The 22,982-nt window shown below is 47.8% G+C and overlaps 1 protein-coding gene across 1 annotated transcript in view; it reads right to left on the minus strand.

Moving 5' to 3' along the window:
- Positions 1-22,230, minus strand: part of LOC118088691 (copine-5) — a 122,425-nt gene extending 100,195 nt beyond the window's left edge. The window contains exon 1 of the mRNA XM_060276994.1: positions 21,884-22,230. Coding sequence (XP_060132977.1) covers positions 21,884-21,993 — 110 coding nt within the window. The 5' untranslated portion in view covers positions 21,994-22,230. The remainder of the gene's footprint in view (positions 1-21,883) is intronic.
- Positions 22,231-22,982: the final 752 nt, after the last annotated feature.

A 22,982-nucleotide genomic window follows, 5' to 3' on the forward strand; every position in this document is an offset into this window, starting at 1 on the left:
GCTTGTCAATATCCTTCTTAAATTGTGGCACCCAGAATAAGACACAGTATTCCAGGTGTGGTCTGACCAAGACAGACTAGAGCGGGACTATTACATATACCGGTAGTCACGCTGTTGCTTCTTGTTACACTTGTTGTCCAAAACGGTGAAGAGCTGTCCTGAATCTTCCAACAAAGTAAGCAGCTCTTCAACACATGGGAAAAAAATCAACACAACGTGAGGCAAGTCTTCTTTGGCTCAGCCCTAAAAATCTGCAATGTGGATTATTGGAAAATATCTGAAAAGATATCTGTAAGGAAGTTTCAGCATGCAGGGGAATCTCACCCTGTGTTTGTGAAACAGACTGGGAGCCTGGAGCCAATGTTTTGGCTCATAAATTCCAACATCCAAACACTCCTCCTACTTGCTAGCCTAAACGCAGGACAGTGGAAGAATCTTTCTTGTGAATGCCCCTCCTTCTCTGATGCACACTCTCCACATTGCCTCTTTTTTCTCTCCCATGCTCTCTTCTGTATATCTCTATCTTGGGAGTAAGCCACCTGTCTGTCACTATCCTTCTCTCTTTTCCACTGCATCTCCCAGCAATCTCTCCCCACCACCATTCAATTCCCCCCCATGTGTGTGTGTGTGTGTATGTGTATGTGTGTGAGTGTGAGTGATTTTACTGCAGCCCTTTCATTCTCTCTCTCCTCCCATTTCTGCCTTTCTGTTCCTGCTTTCCCTCCCAGACAAATACACGTACTGTTCACAACGATGCTTCACTGCCGCAAAAGCACTAAGACACTGCTTTCCAGACTCAGTGTGGTGTGGAGTGGCTTGAAATCTGGAGGTGGGTGGTGTCAAGCAAGTTACCAGATGTCACAGATATGTTCTCAGAGTGCGGATGCTTGACACCATCCACAAGGTATTGGCAGACCAGAGGAAACTTAAGGTTTGCAGAACTACCCCCCCCCACCAAAATAAAGCCTTTAGAAAAACCTTGAGCGTGGGGTTGAGATAAAGTCAGCTCAGTAAAGGCTGAATATGCTCAGTGGGCACAGAACACTGATTAACTGCTGGAAGGGAGGAATGGAAAAGGGAGCAGGGAGTGGGATGGATTATCCTGGGAAAGGGCATAGCTGGCTAGAATCCTGAAGAGAAGCACCCCATGCTGCAACATTTGCCGGCACAAACTACTTCACGCAAGCATGTTGTGAAACTAAAGTGCCTGCTCTCAACTTCTCAGGGGGTGGAATATAAACAAAATGATTCCTCTTCAAAGCACCAGCATGCTGCAAATAGGCTTGCCATCTTTTCAATGGCAGGGCTCCTGTGCCCCTTGAACCCTGCAGGCCAGGTTGAAATTCAGGATTCTTTCCCAGCATGGAGAAAACAGAATAAGGAAATTGTGCCATGCAGCTGCCAAAGAGAATGAGCTTTTGTCAGGGAGGAATCATGACCATTATCAGCAAACTATATAATGTGATGAGAAAAAAATAAACTCTACTGCAAGGGAGAGCCAGCCCATTTTCTCTTTGTGTTGCGGTTTGTGGTCATTCTGACTGCCTGTGCATTTCAATACGTAGAACGCTATTTGCAAAAGAAAGCCTTAATCCATTTCAGTGGAACATAATTCATCACTATAATGTGCTGGTGATTGATTGCAACCCAATCCTTTGCAAATTTACTCAAACATAAATCTCTCTTACTTCCATGGGGCTTGCTTCCTCTGTAAGTGTGCATAGAACTGCTCAACACATATATCACCCTTGACTCCTAGGGGCTGAGGTCCCCAATAAAATATTTGAGGGGGTTGCACACACAGCCCAAGTTGCTGGACATTGCCCAACTCCCAATCTCCTGTTGTAGGTACAATCATGTTGCATTAAGGCCTGCCTTGGAAGCACCGCATGAGAGGAACTTTTGCTCTGCACTTCTCATAAGAACTATGCAATAACACGAGGAGCCTCTAATGAGCTCTTTAATTTTCTCAGACTCGTAACTGTGTTTGCAACCCCCTACGCTATCAGCACTTCCTGCTTCAAAACTTTTCCCTCCACTTTCCTCTCGCCTTTGCACTTTACAAAGGGTGAGAAAGTCACCCTAAATATGATGACATGGCTAAAAATGTCTCTCCAGTATAATTTGTTTCCACCTTCCATGCAGTTGTGCTCAACCCTCTGTAATACAAGGTGCATAATTGCCTCCATCTCCTAGGTTAACTCCAGACAATTAAGCCCATCGAAGACATCAGCTTTTGTCATAAACAAAGTACCTTGTGATGATCTTCTGTTCTCTGTCACCAACTGCAGGAGAAAGGCTGTTTTAATTCTCTCCAGTTACTTTCCACATTTCCAAAGGGCTTCAACTTTGCTAGACTTTTTAATTGCTTCATTATTCACTCTGGATATTCTCTCCCTGTCATTTCCCCCCAAAAAACATCTCATGGTTCCATGTGTAAGAAAGAAAATAAGCTAAGACCCAGCTGCCAGAGTTGCCTTCTTTTGTAAAATTTGGTACAAAATGCAATGGGCAAAAGCACTACAGCTGGTCAATCCATTTGATGCCAGTCTCACCTAACATTTATACTTAAGTTGTCTTACAGTAGTGTCTAATGCGTGGGGAAAGACACATCTCAAATTAATGTCCCAATACTTAATGGAATGCCTCTGTTGACAGGAACCTGTCCATACCCTTAGATCAACATCTGAGACCCTTCTCCAGGTAGAGGAGCCACCTTGGGGCCCAGACTGTGGGTGCCCAGCGGCACACACTGCTTGACCTCTGTCCACTGCTGCCACTCTCGAGTGCCATAGTGGTGACTGGGCCAGGGCCTCTGCCAAGGGGCCTCTGTTGGGAACATGCTTTTGCAGCGGCAGTGGGGGTGGGGCAGTGGAACATGGATGCCCACGTCCCGTGGAGATGGTGGAGGCAGAGGCCCCGGCTCAGTCACTGCCACAGCCCCAGAGAGCAGAAGGTAAGGCAGTGGTGGTGGCAGGCAGAGGCCGGGCAACCACAGTAGAAAAATTGTGTGTGCCCAGACACCCAGGGCCCCTCTGGAGATGGCACCAGTGCCTCTGGGTATCCGCTCTGAGGGAGATTCAGAGGGTTGTGACAAAAGAGAGGGCATTTTCAGTAGTGGCTGCCCTGCCACCTGTGGACACTCTCCCCAGTGAGAACCACCAGGCACCAACTTTATATTAGTTTTGGATTAGTCCTAGGTTGAAGGGTGGTATAGAAATTTTGATGTTGACAATGATGTGTTGCTGGGAAGTCAAAGTCAATTGTTCTCTGCTTGTGCATGTGTCCCACATGTGACAGAGCTCCATGTTTCCACTTGGCTAGGAGTACTCTCATAACTGCAACCGAGTCCTGCCATTTAGTCCCACAGGGAGTAAAGAAACAGTGCGGGAATGCCAGCTTCAGATGGAAACAGAGGTGATAGCAATGCCAGGTTTATTGCTGTGCTAAGTCAGAACTTCAAGTGGGAAAAGTGGATTTTGTAGGCTTCTACATGTCCCTTCATTACTGCACCAAGAAGGAGCTGCTGGATTTCTCCCTGTGTTGAAGCTGCAAAAGGCACCTGGGAAAGGCAGCAAGAAGTAATTGGAAATGGGCTAGAGCTCAGTGGTAAGATCACCTGCTTTGCCCCTTCTTCAAGCCCTGTGGAAGCCTCCTGTCTGTAACAGTGAAGAGCTGCTACCAGTCAATGTCTATGTAGACATAGAGGGCCAGAATGATCAATGGGCTAACTTGATAAAGGGCAGCTAGCTATGCAAATTGCAAGAGATAAATGAAGTTCTACCAGGTAATAACTGTAGTCTAACGAGGGGAGAGACGGTTAATACCACATGCTTAACATTAATTTGTGCTTGATTTAGCGCTGCATAAATTAACACTTCTACAAGATATACTGGAGTGTATATGCATATACCGTAACTTGAGGGAGGGGTTTTTTTGAGGGTAAAGCAATCCGTATATGACTAAGGAGAAAGGAACACCAGTCTTGTACATCTAAGCAAAATAAAAGCAATCTTCAGCCAACAGGAGGGGAAGGGGGGAAGTCACAGGTCTTCTTTTCTCTTTGAAAAGTGAAGCCAGGGTGAACAGATCCAGACAGAGCTCCCAATTTCACCTGATCCAGTAACAAAAGCAGCAGCAAAATGTAATATTAATTTATTTGCCACTTACTAAAGCAAAGTAGCCATCCATCAACAGCTGGGAATTCAAAGATACAGATGGGAGGAGGAAGAATTATGGGACTGCTCCTCAGCTGGTACAAAACAGGGAACCTATGATGTAGCGAATGTTTCCCCTAAAATATATCAGACAAATCTGTGACATACGACCCAGATTTCGCAATTGCTCACACAGTATATAGGCCAGTTCTATTACTATTAATATACAATCATAATAAACAAGAGCAAAAGCAATTTCTTAGCACACTCTGGGATTGGGAGGAATACAATGTAGGACTAAGTCACTGGTTACATCAGTGCAAGAATTTCGTCTTGTGCAATGTGATGTTCTCCTTCTCCTCCCCCCAAATTACCTTTAAAATCCATTCTTGGGGTTCCCCCAAACCTCTGGAGCAGATCTTAGGATGGCATTGGGTGCACATAGGTGAGATGGGAAGTCATTCCCCTAATACAATTATTTATTGCCCTTCATAAATACCATCATTTGCTTGTGTCATTTCAAGTGATTGTGGAGGAGGTTCATTCTAACACATTATCTCCCCTATTTTTACTTTTGATTTGGTAAAGACTTAATCCAAAACTCTGTTCTATCTTGAGTTTTATGTTTACTCCCACATGGAGCTTGCAATGTGTTATAATTTGCTCTTTTTGATGATGTCTGCAGACTGAAAGAGCTGGCCTCCATCAGCCTCCCAGTGGCCCCCACCTAGGAAGGGATGCCAGGGTCACTCTTTCAGCACTGAACCCCACTTCTGCCTAGGAAACTAGAAGTGCTACCAGTGGAAATCCTGCCAGTAACCCATCAAAGGGACTTTCTGGGTTAGGGCTGAGGCATCCCACGGCCACCATATGATAGAATTGCACTCAAACCAGGCCTGATTTTTTTCAACCCCTCCAGGCTGGGGCAGCAATCTGCTTGCCCCTCACCCTCTGCTGGGCTGGGCTGGGTGGGTGAGGAGTTGAGATTGTTCCCTTATTTAATAAATTGATGGCCATTCTATTCGTGCCACTTGTACCTAAGTGAACTCTATCCATGAAAACATGGAATATTCTATCTTCACAACAACCATGTGAAGGGGTAGTTACAGGTAGGTAGCAGTGTTGGTCTGGCGTAGTCGAAACAAAATAAAAAAAATTCCTTTCAGTAGCACCTTAGAGACCAACTAAGTTTGTTATTGGTATGAGCTTTCGTGTGCATGCATACTTCTTCAGAATTTTTTTATCATGTGAAGGAGATTAGCCTGACACAATGTGACTGGCCCAAGGCTACCCCAGGCTTCTCAGCAGGAATTTGAACTCAACTCTTCCCAGCCAAAGTCCAGCACACCATCTACTACATTGATGGCCAAACTCGGCCCTCTGGCTGTTTTGGGACTACAGTACAATTCCTATCATCCCTGACCACTGGTCCTGTTAGCTAGGGGTGGTGGGAGTTGTAGTCCCAAAACAGCCGGAGGGCCAGGTTTGGCCATCACTGATCTACTACATCACACCAATTCTCTCATTTTATCTTGAACACCTTTCAAGAAGTGTATCGACTCTTCCGGGAGAGTCAGAATCCGGTGATTCATTGGGATCACCAAATACATTCAGAGCACCAAAAATATTCTTCTAGATAGCGAGGCAGTCTTATCTATGCATCTATTAATTGGAAGCCACACGAGTCACTCAAATCCATTGACTTTCAGAAATGAAATATGCATAGTTTAACCTCACTGTTAACCCCCTCCATGATGTTGTGGAGTTCTATGGGGCTTGGGGGGTAGCGATGGCAATAAAGCATTAAGGAAGAAATGTTATGCTGCATTTTCTGCCTTGGCAGCACAAGCTGCCCTGTGCAATGGAGGGGGATTAATATTCCTTGAAGAAGATCCAAGAGGGAAACCTGAGAGTCATCAGAGAAATGCTTTAATCCTATTTAAAGGCTTGTTAAGGCTGATGCTCAAAACTGGCGCTGAAATTAGGCTTCTGCCCCCTTTCATATTTGCTTTGCATTAGAAGAAAATCAATCAGAATCCGGGTGTCTGGTTTACAGCTGTTGGGAGAGCGCAACATCGAAGGCACGGCACCCACGGCTCTCTATCTCCTCCTTAATCACCCTCACAAACGCACAACCCAGAATGCCATGGAATGAAAAATCCATCTGCTTTCATCCAGAGTCTGCTGTGTCGGAGAGAAAGAAGCCTAGATTGGGAGATTTGTCAGGCCCACTGCGGGCTCACTGGGATCTCAGCCTCCCCCTCCTTGCCCTTGTAGTGAGAGAGACCAAACAACTTGAAAGATGATGGAGGCTGTGCTTATTACTCTCTCAAGGATTTCCCAGTTAATGAGGCTGCCTCCCCTCGGCCCAAGCTCTTTACTCTGGTACTGTTTCAAGGAAGACCTCAGCTCGCTACAAAGGGCACTTTCTGAAGTTGCATTTTCAATCGCGCAAGAGTCTCACTCTAAAGTTAATTGTCTCCCAACTATATTCCGGTTGAAACCGCTTCCTAAGGAGGAGTTATGAAATGAAACCAAGCAATAACTCTCGTAAGGATAGAGTGGTTGCGCATGATCTCACACAGAGCTGACTCGCAGGGTCTGCAAGAATGCAGCGCCAGTCTTGTCTGCCAGGGATGGTACAAGGTGTGGGTTACTCTGGGCCACGTTGCCCCTCTTGAAATGATGGAGATGTTCTGCCATTACCCAGCTTATCCCATGACAGAGCTGCCATCCCAATTGCAGCTTCAGACACAGCTGTGGTGTCGCCGTAAATAGAGGTGGCAGCGATGCTCTGCTGTGCCACATGGAAACGAGTCCTGGGAAGGAAGATTAATTAAGGAGGGATGAAGCGAGCAAAGTGGAGAGCGGCAGAAGGGAATATGTTGGAATTTAAGGGCGGGAAGCGCCTGTGGAAAAGCCAAGTACTTTCCCCCTTTGGGATCGATGGTCCTGTGTGGACAGCAGGAAGCCAGTTGCTCCTCCATCAGTCATCCTGACAAGCAGGGAGTCTCTTGCTGTGTGCTGAAGCTGGTAGTATGTGCTAACTGCAGAAATGGGCAGGGCATGTTGCAGACTTGAATTAAGCAACACAAAAATACTAACTATAGCATTCCTCCTTTACATTAGAGGCTAGAATTATTGGGTCTGTGATCCTTCCTCATCCGTGCAGTGCACCCCTGGGATTCACCAAGAACTAGTAGAATCTTCATGCCATTTCTGCAGCCATCCCATCAATGCCTGGTTGAGTAGGGATTTGAACCCTGGTCTGCCAGGCCATAGATGTGGGTGGCGCTGTGGTCTAAACCACTGAGCCTCTTGGGCTTGCTGATCAGAAGGTTGGTGGTTCGAATCCCTGCGACTGGGTGAGCTCCCATTGCTCTGTCCCAGCTCCTGCCAACCTAGCAGTTCGAAAGCACACCAGTGCAAGTAGTGGCGGGAACGTAAACAGCTTTTCCGTGTGCTCTGGTTTCCATCACAGTGTTCCATCGCACCAGAAGCGGTTTAGTCATGCTGGCCACATGACCCGGGAAGTTGTCTGTGGACAAATGCCAGCTCCCTCGGCCTGAAAGTAAGTTGAGCGCCGCACCCCATAGTCACCATTGACTGGACTTAACCATCCAGGGGTCCTTTACCCTTTTTTTACCTTACCTAGTCCAACACTCTAACCATTACACCACACTGCCCCTCATTACCTTTCCCAGGCCTGAAGAGATGTACAATAATAACCCAAACCATAGAAACACAGTGAAAACATAAACCAAAATTTCCCATTCGTGTTTTCTTTTAAGCCAGAAAACTTCAGCAGCAGCAGCAATACAAAGCTTTAGAGTCAAAGGCTTTTTGGGAAAGATAACCCTTCATCTTTTCAGAAAAGCCAACAGGGAGAAACAACTAAGAAACAACTGATGACCCTTTTCTGAGAGGTTATTCCAGAGCCTTGAGGCAATTTGTCATAAAGGTCCTGCAGAGCCTAAAGAGCTGTAGGGGTCATCGGTTTCTAAGATGTGCATTTCAGGCCAGGCCACAAAGGACTTGAAAAGTTAAGAACCAGAACCATGATTTGGGCTCAGAACCTAGTTGGCAGCCAGTACAGCTGCAGACAATCAATCTGAATATGTTTCTGCACCCCAAAATCTGACAGGAGGCAGGCCTTGTATAGAACGCATTACAGCAGTCAATCTCAGAAGTTACGCCAATTTGGATGAATGCAAATTCATCACTACTCCATCAAAAAGGCACAGCCTTCGTAAACGGATATATCCAATGTTGCCATCTCTTAACGTAAAGCTGTGTAGTAGCAGGCATGGCGGGAAAGTAGCTCCTTCCTGATAACCCTTGACACCTGCCTGCCAAAAAGCAAAGGAGGCTGTGAGAACAACCATAGGCTCTGGCCCTGATCTGATGGAGCAATTGCTACTCTGTCTATCACAGGTAAGGCAGCCCCCATCTAGAGCATTAGGACCATCTAACCCCCCCCCCCTACCTCTATCTTGACTGGTTTCAGTCGCTGCTTGTTTGACCTCATTCACAGTAAGTGCAGTGAGACTTAAGAATAAACATGCCCCGGATTAATTTGCCACAGACCTGTATCTCCCTTGAATGTTTCTAATGCACTTCGAAGTCATCTAAAATTGTGGCCATATTATGCAACCTGCCGCACTCACACAGGATCCCCACAGGACTTAGAAGCTGGAGTTTCCAGGGCTCTAAATCAGGCAGGGAGTCTATGTGAGAAGGTTCCTCACTAGGTCAGCCCCTAACACGCTAGCAGCATGTGTGTTAGGATGGTGTCACCTTTGCTTACTTGGATGGGACCAAGGCAGGACAAGGTTGTGGCCAGGGGTGGAGTAAGCGGGGGGCGGGGGGGTCCGCCCCGGGCACCGCTTTGGAGGGGGTGTCACTTGGGACCGCGCCCCCGCCCATCGCCTCTGCACGGCATCCTCGGGAGGAAAGCAAAAAAAGAGAGAGCTGCCTGCCGAGTGATTGGGCGCTGCGCGGGTGCCTGCTGGAGGGGGGGTGGCAACAGGGCCTGAGCCTGGATGCTCCATTTAGAAGTCGTGGGGGGGGCGATCCCCCTCTACCTAGCATGCATGTGCAGCGGGATGCTGCGCATGCGTACAACGTAGAGGGGATTGCACACACACACACACACACCGTGACTTCAAAACAGAGCCTAAACGGGGCACCCAGGCTCCAGGCAGATAGCCCACTGGTGCGGCGGGCATGCTGCGCCAGTGGGCTGTCTACCTAGAGCCTGGACGCCCCCCCCCCCGCAACTTCTAAACGGAGCCTAAACGGAGCTATCTACCTGGAGCCTGGACGCTCCGTTTAGGCTCTGTTTAGAAGTCCCGGGGTGGCGTGATTCACACATGTGCAGCATCCCGCTGCACATGCGTGCTAGGTAGAGGGGGATCCCCCCCCCGCGATTTCTAAACGGAGCGCCCAGGCTCCGTTTTGAATTCACGGGGGGGGGTGCAATCCCCCTCTACGTAGCGATGCATGCATCGTTAAGTAGCAATGCATGCGTCATTACGTAGCGATGCCGCGTCCCCCCGGGGGCATGTCAATTTGCCGCCCCGGGTGCCTGGCTATGCCCCTGGTGGTGGCAAAGTCGGGGCTTCACAGACACTGCAGCTGAGCCACTGCTGCCAATCCAACAAGAGTTTAGAGGATGGTGATAGGGTTGTGCTTTCTTGACCTGGAGAAGCCCTAGCCTCTGAAACAGTTTGAACCTCATCTTGCTTTCAGTCTTTGCACACTGCAAAATCCCCAGGCCATGACCTGCAGGGTTAAAGGGCTGGTCTCCACTCTCCCCTTGCCCAACTCTAATCGCACAGAGGGTGAACTTATGGCCCACATCTCTAGATGGGTGGAGGGGCAGCCATGCTGACCTTGGAATCCTTCTGTGACTTGTGGGGATGAAATACACTGATTTAGTGAATCTGATCCCTCATGAAAGCTCTGTTGAAACATTAGAGCCCTTCCCCCCGACACTCTGGAGGGAGCCTTTCCATTTGCAAGGAGAAAACAGAAGGTCAAATTTACTAAAATATGGAACTGGAAGCAGTGAAATAGCTACAAAATATCCAAGCTTTGAGGAGAAAAATGATATATTTTTTCTCCAACAGCTGGCTTCTTTATTTGCATATGTCAAAGGTCAAGCACTGAGATCGCAGGCTGCTACCGGAGTGAGTTGTTACTTCGTGCTTCCAGCTGGCTCCCCAAATCAAATGTGATTTATCATTGTAATCTATTATCCTTGTGCATTATATATTATAGATTTGAATTTACATTCACAGCATAGCTCTGCTGGGTTCCTTGCTCTTATTGTATTACTGAAATATTGGAATATTCTGTCTTTCGCAGCTGCATGCAATCATCCTGAATCCTTTTACAATCTGCTCTGCTCTTTTCCTTCTCTTGTGCACAGGGGTGGTTGCAGGGAGAGAATCTAAGTGATGCTAGCCTCTGGAAATGGGTTCAATCACCAGAAGAGGAATAGGGAAAACTTTGGCCCTCCAGGTAGACACCAACTCCCAGCAAGGCCAATGGCCAGGGCTGATGGGAGCTGTAGTTCTTGTACATAAGAACATGAGGAGTGTCTGCTGGGCCAGGCCGGGGATCCTGTTGTCATGGGGGTCACCCAGATACCTCTGGGGAACCAGCAAGCAGAACCTGAGCACAAGACCACTCTCCATTGCCACCCCTTGGCTGGCTTCCAGCAACTGGCATCCAGAAGCATCACTCCCTCCAGCCCTGGAGGTATACCATAGCCCATAGCTGTCAAATTCTGGATTGGAAAATAAGGGATCAGCAGCCTCACCCAGTGGCACGGAACCGGAAATAGGTTCTGCGCATGTCTGGACATGCACAGAACCAATTTCCACTGCGCAGACATGGGCAGAGCGACACCAGAAATCGATTTCCGGCAGCACTCGCCAAGTGAGTGAGCAGCCAGCCGCCAAGTGAGGCGTTTTACCGGGCGGCGACTGGCTGCTCCCTCGCGGGGGAGGGGGGTGCAGAGTAGAGCCTCCCTGGCCAGCAGGGAGGGAGAGGAGCTGCTTCCTTATCTGGGAAATTTACGGGATATCTAACAATCCGGGATAGCAGTGGGAAATGGATTGAAATAAGGGTATTTCCCACACAAAAAAGGGAGGGTTGACAGCTATGGCATAGCCATTCTGGCTAGCAGCGATGGATAGCCTTCTCCCCCATGAATTTATTCAAGCCAACCAAGCTGGAGGCCATCGCTGCCTCCAATCTGAGCGAGTTCCCTAGTTTAATTACACACTGTGTGAAGAGGCACTTTCGTTCCTCTCTCCTGAGTCTTCCAACTTTCAGCTTCACTGGATGCCCATGAGCTCTTGTGTTAGGAGAGGGGGACAAAAACATTTCTCTGAGCAATGGGATTGGGCAGGTAAGTGGGCACTCTTGTGAGTAGGCTGGGTCTGCTCATGCCTGTCCATGAGATGGTGCCTCTTAGGGGATAGAGGTGGGGTCCCCTCAGCTGGTTCGCAGGTGCAAGCCCCTCCTGAGTTGCCATGAAGATCTCCTACCTAGCAGGAGCCAGAGCAGGGGCTGGTTCCTTCCTGCCTCCCTCATCAGTGGCATCTGGTTGGCCACTGTGAGAACAGAGTCCTGGACCAGATGGGCCATTAGCCTGATCCAATCCAGCAGGTTCTTTTTATTTTCCTTCCTGGCACTACTGTCCCATTCCTCTCCCCACCCCCACCAGTCCTGCCAAGATGTTTTTTGTGGGGCTCGTGGCACAAATGACTTTCAGGAAAGATGAAATTCAGGCTCAAAGTGGGCTAGACGAAGAGCTGACAGTGGTGTTGACCTAGCTTGGGGTTTTCCTGTACTTTGCTGGTTGGGTAAACCTCAAAGTTGCTAACAGAAACAAAAAAAAACAGAAAAACCCCCACCATCTTTCGGCATTCACTCTCTGAGGAGGAGACAAGGCCTCTGGCAAGTCCAGACCTGATAGCAGCTACATTTACACATTATTTCTCCTCCAAAGCTCAGTCACCACCTCTGTGACACGGCTGGCTGTCAGAGAAGTCAGTTGCTAATAGGAGTTGCTGACTGTCTGCCACAGTAGTGTGATGGAGGGGGAAGCTGGATTTCCCTTGCTTACCAGCAGCAGTCAGAAGCAGCAGCGGAGGCAGGATATGTCTCAGGCAGCACCATGCATGCACACAGTCGCTGAGTGGCAGTTCAGTCAGCACAGGGCAAGCACATTGGGAGGAATTAAACAGAGCGCCGGGCAGCTCTTTCGATGGGGCAAGCAGAAATGTTTGCACTGATGGAGGGAGCTGCCCTCTCCTTCCCCTGTAGGCTGTTTTGGGGATTCTCCCAATCTGTCCTCGAGACAACTGAGGGGGTGCAGGGGACATGTGGAAGGAGGTGGGAAAGCCCCATTGCACTAGTGGAAGGTGGTGGAGTCTCCTTCAACAGAGGCTTTTAGACAGAGGTTGGATGACCATCTGTCAGGAATTCTTTAGTTATAATTCCTGCTTTGAAGGAGGTTGGAGCAGACGACCCTTGGAGCTGCCTTAGAACTCTACATTTCTAAGTCCTTGCAGAGGCGGAGCGGGTGGGGGCGGTCCACCCCAGGTGTCATCCCTGAGGGGGGGTGACAACATCCCAGCCAGGACCCATCGTGGCCGGGCCGGATCGCACACCCCCCCCGGCTGGTCCACCGCGCTGGATTGCACCCCCGGACTAGCCACTATGCTGGATGACGCCCCCCCCCGTGGGCTGCTGCGCTGGATCCCACCCCCTGGCCTGGCCGCCACGCTGGATCGCCCCCTCTGGGTGGGCTGCAATCACCCTGCCCTATTCAGGAGTAGCCGGCGAGCAGCACACCATTACCCTACGCTCCCAACTGGAGGAGGCAGGAAGGCAGGGGAGAGGACGGGAAGGAGGCAGGCAAGCAAACAATGAAGGGAGGTGGGAATGGGCGCCGTGGCCCCCTGTCCTGTCCCTCCCTGTGGGTGGTTCACTTGCCCCTATGGCTGGTTTGCCCCGCCCCTGGTGCGCCACTCCAGGTACCCAAGAGGCTTCCTCCGCCACTGGGTCTTTGCACAGGGAGGGCTCATTAGTTGAAATCCACCCTCTGGGCAGTATTCAACTAGGTCTTACTCAGAGTAGACCTATTGAAATCAGTGGCCCTAACATAGTTAAGTTCACTAATTTCAGTGGGTCTTCTCTGAGTAAAACTTAATTGAATACCTCCCATGGTTGCTTCCTGGCTAGTTGGCCTCCTGGACAACAAGAGTTTATGCCAGGGCAACGAGACAGTGAGCAACCATGTGTCTGCGCCATGCTCAAAGAACCACCACTGCTTCTGCCACCTGCTGTCTGCTACCATTGTAGGCAGGAATCTTCCTCCACCTCAGAATGACCTGCTATAGCAGTCAAGGGTTTCCCTCATTGAATGGCTTCACCAGCCACTACCGGTATGAGTTAAATGATTCTAGGAGAGTAACATGCCCCAAAGGGACTCAAGTTGACTCATAATGGAACAAAGACATAAACTTATAAACTACAGGACTCTCCTCACCCCAGAACACTCTACGCCACACAAGCTCCGCCTGGGGCTGACTCAACTATAACAGCCAATATACATACGCAGATGACTGTGTAGTATATATTCTCCTTCTCCTCGGGCACACAAAGTGGCTGTATCGTATATAAATTAACACTAGGAATCACTTATATGAAATATCTTCTTCAACACTGACAGCTTGCGTTGATAACAGTAAGAGTTGTTCTCTTTTGTTTTTTGTCCAAGCTGATCTTGGCCAGCCGTTCCTTTTGTGGTTAAATCTGCTTGTTTGTTTGTTTTCCAGCTCAAACTCCATGGGATATCATTTCAAGAGCGAAGGCATGGTTGGTCTGATTTCTTGTGATAAAGAAGGTGCATTATTTGATCAATCCCACTGTGCATTTTTATTGATACATTTGTTAGAACTATTATTAGGGGAGGAAAGGGGAAATCGCAGGAGGAATTATATCTTCTCCCAGTGCTTTCCCAGGCCAAAGTGTCAAAATTATTATTTATTATGATTATTATTTACTGAATTTATTTGCCACCCTATACCCAGAGGTCTCAAGGCGGTTCACAGAATAAAATAAAAATATAAAACCACAACAGCCCAATAAACGCCCCCCCCAAAAAAACACATTTTAAAAGGGCATAGGATCAACTTTCCAATCTCTGTGATGGGAACAGGTGGCCAGTTAGGGAGATTCAAAGGGTTCTCCATCATAAAGGGATTTATATTTATTTTACTTCCAAAGATGGCACTAAAATTGGCAACTCATATTTCAGGTATTATGAGAGGTACAGACTCAAAAGGTTTGTCTCCCAAACTTCCTTGAATTAACTTCCAGAATTTTGATAAGAGTGAGAAACAAAGATTTCCAAAGATTTCCATAATGCACATTTTTTAAATCCCTTATCAATGTTTTATACTCTTGCCATTGCTGTTGTAGAAGAGAAATGTGTTAGAACTATTAATATGGGAGGAAAGGTGGAAGTAGAAAAGGAAAACAAGTTAACCAAGATGTCAGGTTCTAAACATGGAAAACCAAATGATCACTAATTTGACACACCTATTAATAAACTACTTAACAAGAGAATTCTTTTTTTAAAAAAATCTATTGAAATGTACAAAAAAGGAAATGTTAAAATAATGCATTAGAAATATGAAACCTATTGCAGAAAGAAGGGCCACAAAACTGTACACAGCACAAATGACAGATATCTGAATGAAAGTTGTCACCAAGGAGATACCAACACCTGACTTTTCCTCTTCCCCCCCCCCCCAGGTGATAAATCTGGAAAGAAAGAAAAATCTCATCACAAATGGAAGTGCCAGCAGAAAGGGTTTCAGAGCAAATTGATAGGTTAAACAGTAATAAGAGACCAGTCCCAGACAATATTCACCCAGGGGTTCTGAAAGAGTTTCAGATACGAAAAATCGTTGAACTGCTCATTCCAGTTTGTAACGCAAGACAGCATCTATCTTGGTATCAAAGAACTGGAAGGCAGACAATGCCACACAAATCTTCTTAAGTAACATCTGATGTAAATGCAGGGCAGGGAGGGTAGCAGTAATGATCACTAGAAGCAGAGAGATGAAATTCTTGAATAGAAGTGACATATTGACAAAGAAGAAGAAGGGATGAAATTCTTGGATAGAAATGACATGCTGAAGAAAACTCAACATGGGGGAGGCCCTATAACTCAGTGGCTGAGCATATCAGAAGAGCCTAGCTGCATCAGACCAAAGGCCTACCTCAGGCATCCCCAAACTTCGGCCCGCCAGATGTTTTGGACTACAATTCCCATCTTCCCCGACCACTGGTCCTGTTAGCTAGGGATCATGGGAGTTGTAGGCCATAACATCTGGAGGGCCGGAGTTTGGGGATGCCTGGCCTATCTTGCTCCAGCATTTTGTTTTCCACAATGGTTGATCAGATGCTTATAGGAAGCACACAAACAGGACATGAGCGCAATGGGCTTCTCCTGTTGTGATAGCCAACTAGTATTGAGGCATGCTGCTTCCGATTCTGGAGGTGTTATATAGCCATAATAGCTAGTGGTGACCAATAGCCCTTTCCCACATGCATTTGCCTAATCTCACTTTAAAGCCATTTAGGATAGCAGCTATTACCGGATTTTAGCCCTCTCCAAGCATTTGGGCAGGGGTGGGGGGGCAGGGAAACTATAGGGGGGGAGGGCTACATCTGCCAGCCCTGACCTCAACAGGCCCATGAACATTGGGTGTATCTGATCCACCGTGAACTTTTTACACCACATGGGGTGATCTGAAGGGGGCTTCCAAGCATGTTGGATGAGTTTGTCGTGACTTCAGATACTAGGTCAGAGGCTACGGAGCCAGCCCAGGTTCCTGGCTCTGAGCCTGATACTGGTGATTAGAAGACCAGGAACTCGAGGCTAAAAGGAGCCCAGTTAGATAACATCACCAGGGTCTTTAGAAGCAGGGCCAGGACCATCACAAACACTTTCTCTTGGGCCTGAGGAACTGAGTGTCTCCCACAGTACTTTGCCAGTCCAACCGCACAGGGAGCACACCAGCAGGGAGGCCATGGGATGCAGAAAATGTGCCCTTCTCTAGGACAAAAGGTTGGCACTGTCGCAGTCCCTAGTTCTCCAAAAGGGAGCAGAGCCTAGGAGGCAGAAGCTTGAAGGCCTAAGTTTCCTTCCAACCCTTGTCTACGCAAGTTGCCCACTAAAAGCTCTCCATGTCAACTGATCTGCCTTGCCCCTTTATCCCCTGGGCTCTTCCACAGGGCCAACAAATGGACTTTGAAGTCTCCTTGCAATTGGAAACACATTGTGGGCAGGCTTCCAAGCACATTCAACTCAACCTGCGTACACACCCCCTTCAGACCTTTGTGCTAAACATGCAAAGGACAAGAATGAAGTCGGGTGGGGCTAGCATGCATGGGATATTGGGGGCAGGGGGTGGGCATTCCTGCCCCACTCTATGCATTTTTACCCTTGTGTGTTCAGGCCAAATGCTTGCAAAGCATGTGCTAGCGAATTCCATAATTTTAGGTGCTAGGAAAGATTTCTAGCTGATGCTTTGGAGAGCAAGTGTCAGTCAGATGAAGACAATACCAGATAGAGAGATGGATGGGTTAACTCAGAGTAATGCATTGATTGCCACATTGATCATGGTTCACAACTGGCCTATCTTTCAGTAAAAGGGTTCCCTTTAATGGTTGTGTGGAAGAGAAAATGTCAGTGGTTGGTGCTCATCGCATCACATAGCTTCAGGGGTTTTTGGGGGGTGGGCAGAACCATAGCTGCCAAGTTTTCCCTTTTCTCACGAGGAAGCCTATTCAACATAAGGGAAAATCCCTTAATAAAAGGGATAACTTGGCAGCTATGGGCAGAACCCAGCTGCCACTCCCCTCTTCTGCACAATCATTAATGCTGAAAGGTTAATGATCCTTATGCTCTAGCTTCCTTGAGTTAGGAAGCACTGAGGTTCCTTGGTTTAATGTACAATCCAGACTATTAACTCTTTCCTGTTTGCCTTTGACTTAGTGGGCTTTCTCCCATCAAAAGTCCAGCAGGCATAGGCAACCTTGGCTCTCCAGATGTTTTGGAACTACAACTCCCATGATCCCTAGCTAACAGGGCCAGTGGTCAGGGATCATGGGAGTTATAGTTCCAAAACATCTGGAGAGCCAAGGTTGCCTATGCCTGGTCCAGAGGCTTCCCTCCTAATGCAGCTTCAGTTCTTGGGACTACATGGGAAGGGGGAGAGAATTAAACTTCCCCTCCACAACTCCTATGCTCCCACTGCTACAAAGGCCCCCTCATGGCTGCTATTTTACATGTTTAAAACATATGCAAGTCTATTGCATTCACATAGTTTGACCCAGATACACCCAGAAGCAGATGGACCTCCCTCCTGCTGGGCTTTTGTGTGGCTGGCAGTGCAAGGACCAGATCTCAACTAGTTAGCAGCCTACTAAGAAAATGCTTTGTGGTTACAGAACTCTTATGAAAAGAACACACTACTTTGAAAGATCCAGCAATCCTCCTTCACAGTGGGCTGTAGTTAGATCTTCAGGCACCTAAACCTAGTGCCTAGAACTCTAAGCTATAGCCCAACAGGATGCCAGGCTGTTGGAAATTGTGGAGGAAGAGATTCTTCCCTTTGGGAGTTATAGATGTAGAGTTTCCAGATGTTGAGTGCACAATGAGAATATCAGAAAACAGGAGCTATGCGAAACAGCTGGGGTTTGGATGAATTTCTGGCATCATGTAATTGGCCAAAAGATTGCTCTAATCCAGGCATTCCCAAACTGCGGCCGTCCAGATGTTTTGGCCTACAACTCCCATGATCCGTAGCTAACAGGACCAGTGGTCGGGGAAGATGGGAATTGCAGTCCAAAACATCTGGATAGCCGCAGTTTGGGGGTGCCTGCTCTAATCCTTGCCACTGTAGCCTGAATTCCACACTGTGAAATTGAATGCAAATGCATGTAACAAAATATTACAATTCCATTGTGAGCATACGTATAGACTACGTTTCCGTTTCCAACTAGAAGAGTCAGTCGGTGTCTGAGTGGACCCAACAGCTAGCTTTCTCCTCAACTGCACATTGAAAAGCTCTCCATTCCCTCATCATTAAAAAAAAAGGAAAAGGTTATCCTTATGAACCAAATTCCCTGTGGTACACAAAGAACAAACTTTACTGGAAGTTGTGCCCCTAGCTCTGGCAGGAAAAGTAGAGTATGATTCATGTCACGACCCACATCTTTTGTTCCATTCAGAAACCGACGAGCTTTCCTCGAGACTACTCTGAAACCAACACATCTGATTGACTGGAATGAATTCACACTGTCCAAAGGCTGATCTGCAAATTGAGTTATCTGCAAGCCATCTGATGAATGAAAGGAGGTGCGTTTCAGTGGGAGCATATCAGTAAAGCCTCCCAATAAGACACTTGCTAATATCCAATCACAACAATTTTACTAGTTAACGTACAAAGAGATAACTGTGTTTATTGGAAAGGAAAGGAGGGAGAGCTTTGCATGTTTCCCTGCTTGGTCATCTGGAGGTAATTCCTATTCACCACAGGTAACCAGGTAAGTGGTTATTTACAACTTACAAGTCTCTTTTAATTCCCCTTTAATAAAGCAAACTAATCACAAGTTATGTTCTAAGCAAGGCTATTTTATGTATGAAAGAAACATCCAGAGTTACAGATAGTTCTCCTTAATTCTGCATGCAGAGATTTGTTTCCATCTATGATGTGATACAAACAAGAATTGCAGCTGGAAAAGTTTCTTTATTATTCATTTCATCAAATTTATATACCAGTTATTTTGTTTTTTAAAGCCCTCACAGCACCTGTATTTTGTCCTTCCCAGGAGGCCTGAGTACAACCTGAAACCTTCAAAGCACCTGAAAGGGCCTCCTCTCTCTCTCTCTCTCTCTCCTTCCATCTGAACATGTTTAATGCTAAGGGGGCCTTGCGCAAAAGAGTGTTCTCCCTCAGAAAGTGGGACATGGATGGCTGAAGAAATGCTGCATGCAAAGTTCCATTCCGATTCAGTGCTGAACCCATTCACTCCACTTGGCTTGGATTGTACTGTTAAGAAAGCATGACGGTGTGCGATTCAGTCTGATGCTTCCTTCGTAATAAGCCTGCTAATTATATGCAGCTAGCAAACACACAGAAAACCCTGTATCTTCTCCAGGCTGAAATGAAGATCCAAAATGTTACACTGCTCAGTGTATGAGGGAAAAGCTCTACTTTCTGGGAAATCATGAAGGCACTGATAGGAGTTGTAGTCCAGCAACATGGGGTATAAATAATAAATTTATCATCATCATTATTGTTATTATTAATTATAGCAGGTCCCCCATCCCTGCTAACCTGGAGCACATCACAAGACCGCATTATTGTATCTGTTAAGTAAAGTAGGGTGACTTCTCTTTCCCACCCACGCTGCCCCCCAACTGCTCACCTCCATCTCCCTACCAATTGTACGTACAGCATAACTATCTTGAATTAATTCCAAAATCCACAGCTGGGCAATACCCTTATTAAGTCCAATCAAAATGTCTCAAAATAGCGAGCAAGCTTTTCAAATTGAGCAGAACTTTTCATCAGCCTGCACATAAAGCAAACAACCTGATGAAGGCTACAGAACTCAAAAGCCTGTACGTTATTTTATGACATTTTAGTTGGTCCTAATAAATATATTGCCCAGCTGTTGACTTTGGTGGTTGTTATTTTTTGCTTATGGAAAAAAAATGGCTTCCTATACTTTTTCAGTCTCATATTAAGTGATCTAGCAGCATTTTGCAACATTAGATGTTAAAAGGATGGATCTATGGCAGGGGTGGATAAAATGCAGTCCTCCAGATGTTATTGAACTATAATGCCCTTCATCTGTGACCATTAGCCATGCTGGCTGGGATTGATAGGACCTGGGAGAGTCCCCCTATTCTATAGTTTGAGAAACGTTTTGTGTAAAAGTAGTTCAGTTTTAGACATTTGTGCAGAACAATTCCCTGCAGCCCTTGATCAGCATGAGCTTGCCAACAACAAAAATAATGTGTGAAAGCTTAAAGGTGCTGTCTATATTTATATAGCAGTAATATTTAAACCCCTCATGTTTTGATGTTCTATATAAGTGTTGTATTTGTGGAGCTTAGAAGAAGAGGAATTTATTCCTCACTGGATACATGTTCATTTCATTATCAAATAAGAGAAATTTTCTCCCAGGGTTTACAAATATAACATAGGTAAGCTATTTCCTTAAATTAATTTGTTGCAGTTGAAGCAGTGTGGAAGCTACAGTTTGATATAAAGGTTCCTTAGAGACCAAGTTAAACCCCTGGTCCATCTAGCCCAGAACTGTCTACTCCAGGGATGGTGAATTTGCATCACTCCAGATGTTGATCTATAGCAGGCTCGGGTAACATGTGGCTTTCCAGATGCTAATGACTACCACTCCTATCATCACTCACTACTTGCCACACTGGCTGAAACTGATGGGAGTTGGAAGTCCAACAACTGTTGGAGGACCATAGAGGTCCCACCCCTTGTCTTCTCCACCTGGAAGCTGCACTACCAGATCTCATCCACACTATACATTGAAAGCTGTATCATAGCACTTTAAACAGTCATGGCTTCCCCCCAAAGAATCCTGGGAAGTGTAGTCCGTTAAGGATGCTGAGAGTCATTAGGAGGCTCAGAATCCCCTTCCAGAGCTACAGTTCCCTGGAAAGAAGAATTGAATATTATACCACCTTGAGGATTGTAGCTCTGGGAGGGGAATAGGAGTCTCCTAACAACTCTCTGTCCCCTTAACAAACTACAGTCCCCAGGATACTTTGGGGGAAGCCTAGGTTGTTTAAGGTGCTATGATACTGCTTTTAATATAGAGTGCAGGTGGTCTTGCCTAGCCTCACCACCAGCGATGCCAAGAACTGAGCCTTGTCAATGATGAGCAGAGGCTCTGCCACAGAGATGTGGGTCAGTTCTCAAGGTACAGCTTCACACAATTCCAGCAGGATGAAAATCAGCTATCACAGGTCTAGAGAGCAAGAAGGGACATCCCAAACACCTCCATCACAATCTGCCTCCTCTTGCGAAGAGTTCTGAGCTCAGTACTGTATACTTCTTGAGCTACAGTATATGCAGTGCCTCACCTACAAAAGTTGATCCAGTGATTCCTGAGGCATCCTTTCCTCCTTCACCAATAGCCTTGCTAAAGTGAGGATCTGGGACGCACTACAAGACAATGGAATCCGGACCATACTCAAGAACAGGTAATGTGCAACAGAGACCCCCAATAACATCTACCGTCTCAAGTTCTCAGGCAAGGCAACTGATGCGTGGATTATTTCTACCTGCTGTGGCTGTGCTTCCCCCTTAACTCAACCGCGCCTTTTCTCTCAAGTTTCCAAACGCTTTCCAATCGGCCTTTCAGAATCCCAGCCGAATTATGGGGAGAAGCAGAAACTTTGAGCAAGCAAGCGGCAAATTGCACATCTTTCCCCCCCTCGCTGAAAATCTCTGCCAGCAGCTGCTTGGCTGCGCGAGGAGAAACTTGCTGTCTTTCTCTACCTGGAGCTGTGCGCGCGCCCCCAAAGGCAACAACACCCCGACACACGCGCACACCTTGCACACGAGCCCACGCGGCCTCCCATTTACCTGCAGGAGACGGTGACCTCCACTTTGGTGGCGGGGATGCTGCCGGTGAGAGGGTCGAAGTCCCGCACCGACGCCATGTCCTCGAGTTTGTCCAGAACGTCCTCCTCCATGGGGGCCACGCCGAAGAGGGCAGCTGTCGGGGCTCGACGAGGCTCCCGTGTGCCGGCTTGCGGGGCGTGGAGAGTCCGATCTTGCTCGCAGGGAGCTGTCGCCGGCTCAGCAGGCTCGCCCTCCTAGCTTTGCCTCGGCACTGGAGGCGAGTAGGGGGTAGGCGGCGTGCGAGAGAAACAACCCCGGGGCTTGGAGAGAGAACCCGAGCGCGCTCTCCCCGCGACACCAAGACGCACACACAATACACCTCCCCTCCCTCCCTCTCTCTCCCCGGCGATCCTATTCTCTCTTTCTTTCCTGGAGTCCGCGGAGTGGGATTTCGAAGGAGCTCCGCCCCCTCTCAAAAACAAAATCACGGGGGAGCAGCAGCCCAGCCCAGCCGCGCTTCGGCGGGAGGGAGAAGGAGCCGCTTCCCCAGTTTCCTGCGCCCAGCGCAGGGGAGGGAAGCTGGGAGTACTGTAGTAGGAAGGCTCCGGAATCCAGACCCCGCGCGGGGAGAGTTTGCCAGACGGGGCGGTCGCTTCGTTGCGCGGGGTCTATCAGGGGTTTCTGTTTCTTCTCCTTCACCCAGTGGCGCTGTCTCGAAGGAGCTGCTGCCGGCGTCTTGCGAGTGAGAGGGTTTGTCTACGTCCGGGCATGTGGGAAAGGATGCGCATGGGGCTGAGGCTGATGGGATCCTGGAATCATAGAGTTAGAAGGGATCCCGAGGGTCATCTAGTCCAACCCCCTGCAAAGCAGAAATCTTTTCCCCAACGTGAGACTCGAACCCACCACCCAGAGATTAAGAGGCTCATGCTCTACTGACTGAGCAATTGGGAGGAGGGAGGGAGGGGCTTTCCCACATCAGGGCCTCTGGCCTCTGGCACAAATATAGGAAGCTGCCTTGGACTGAGTAAGACTATTGGTCCATCTCGGCTGTGGTGGCTGGGAGTGGGTTCTCTGGGGTTTCAGACAGTGTCTTCCCCAGCCCTGCCTGGAAATGCCAGGA

The sequence above is a fragment of the Zootoca vivipara genome, chromosome 7 (genome assembly GCF_963506605.1).
Source record: "Zootoca vivipara chromosome 7, rZooViv1.1, whole genome shotgun sequence".
NCBI classification, from domain to species: Eukaryota; Metazoa; Chordata; class Lepidosauria; order Squamata; family Lacertidae; genus Zootoca; species Zootoca vivipara.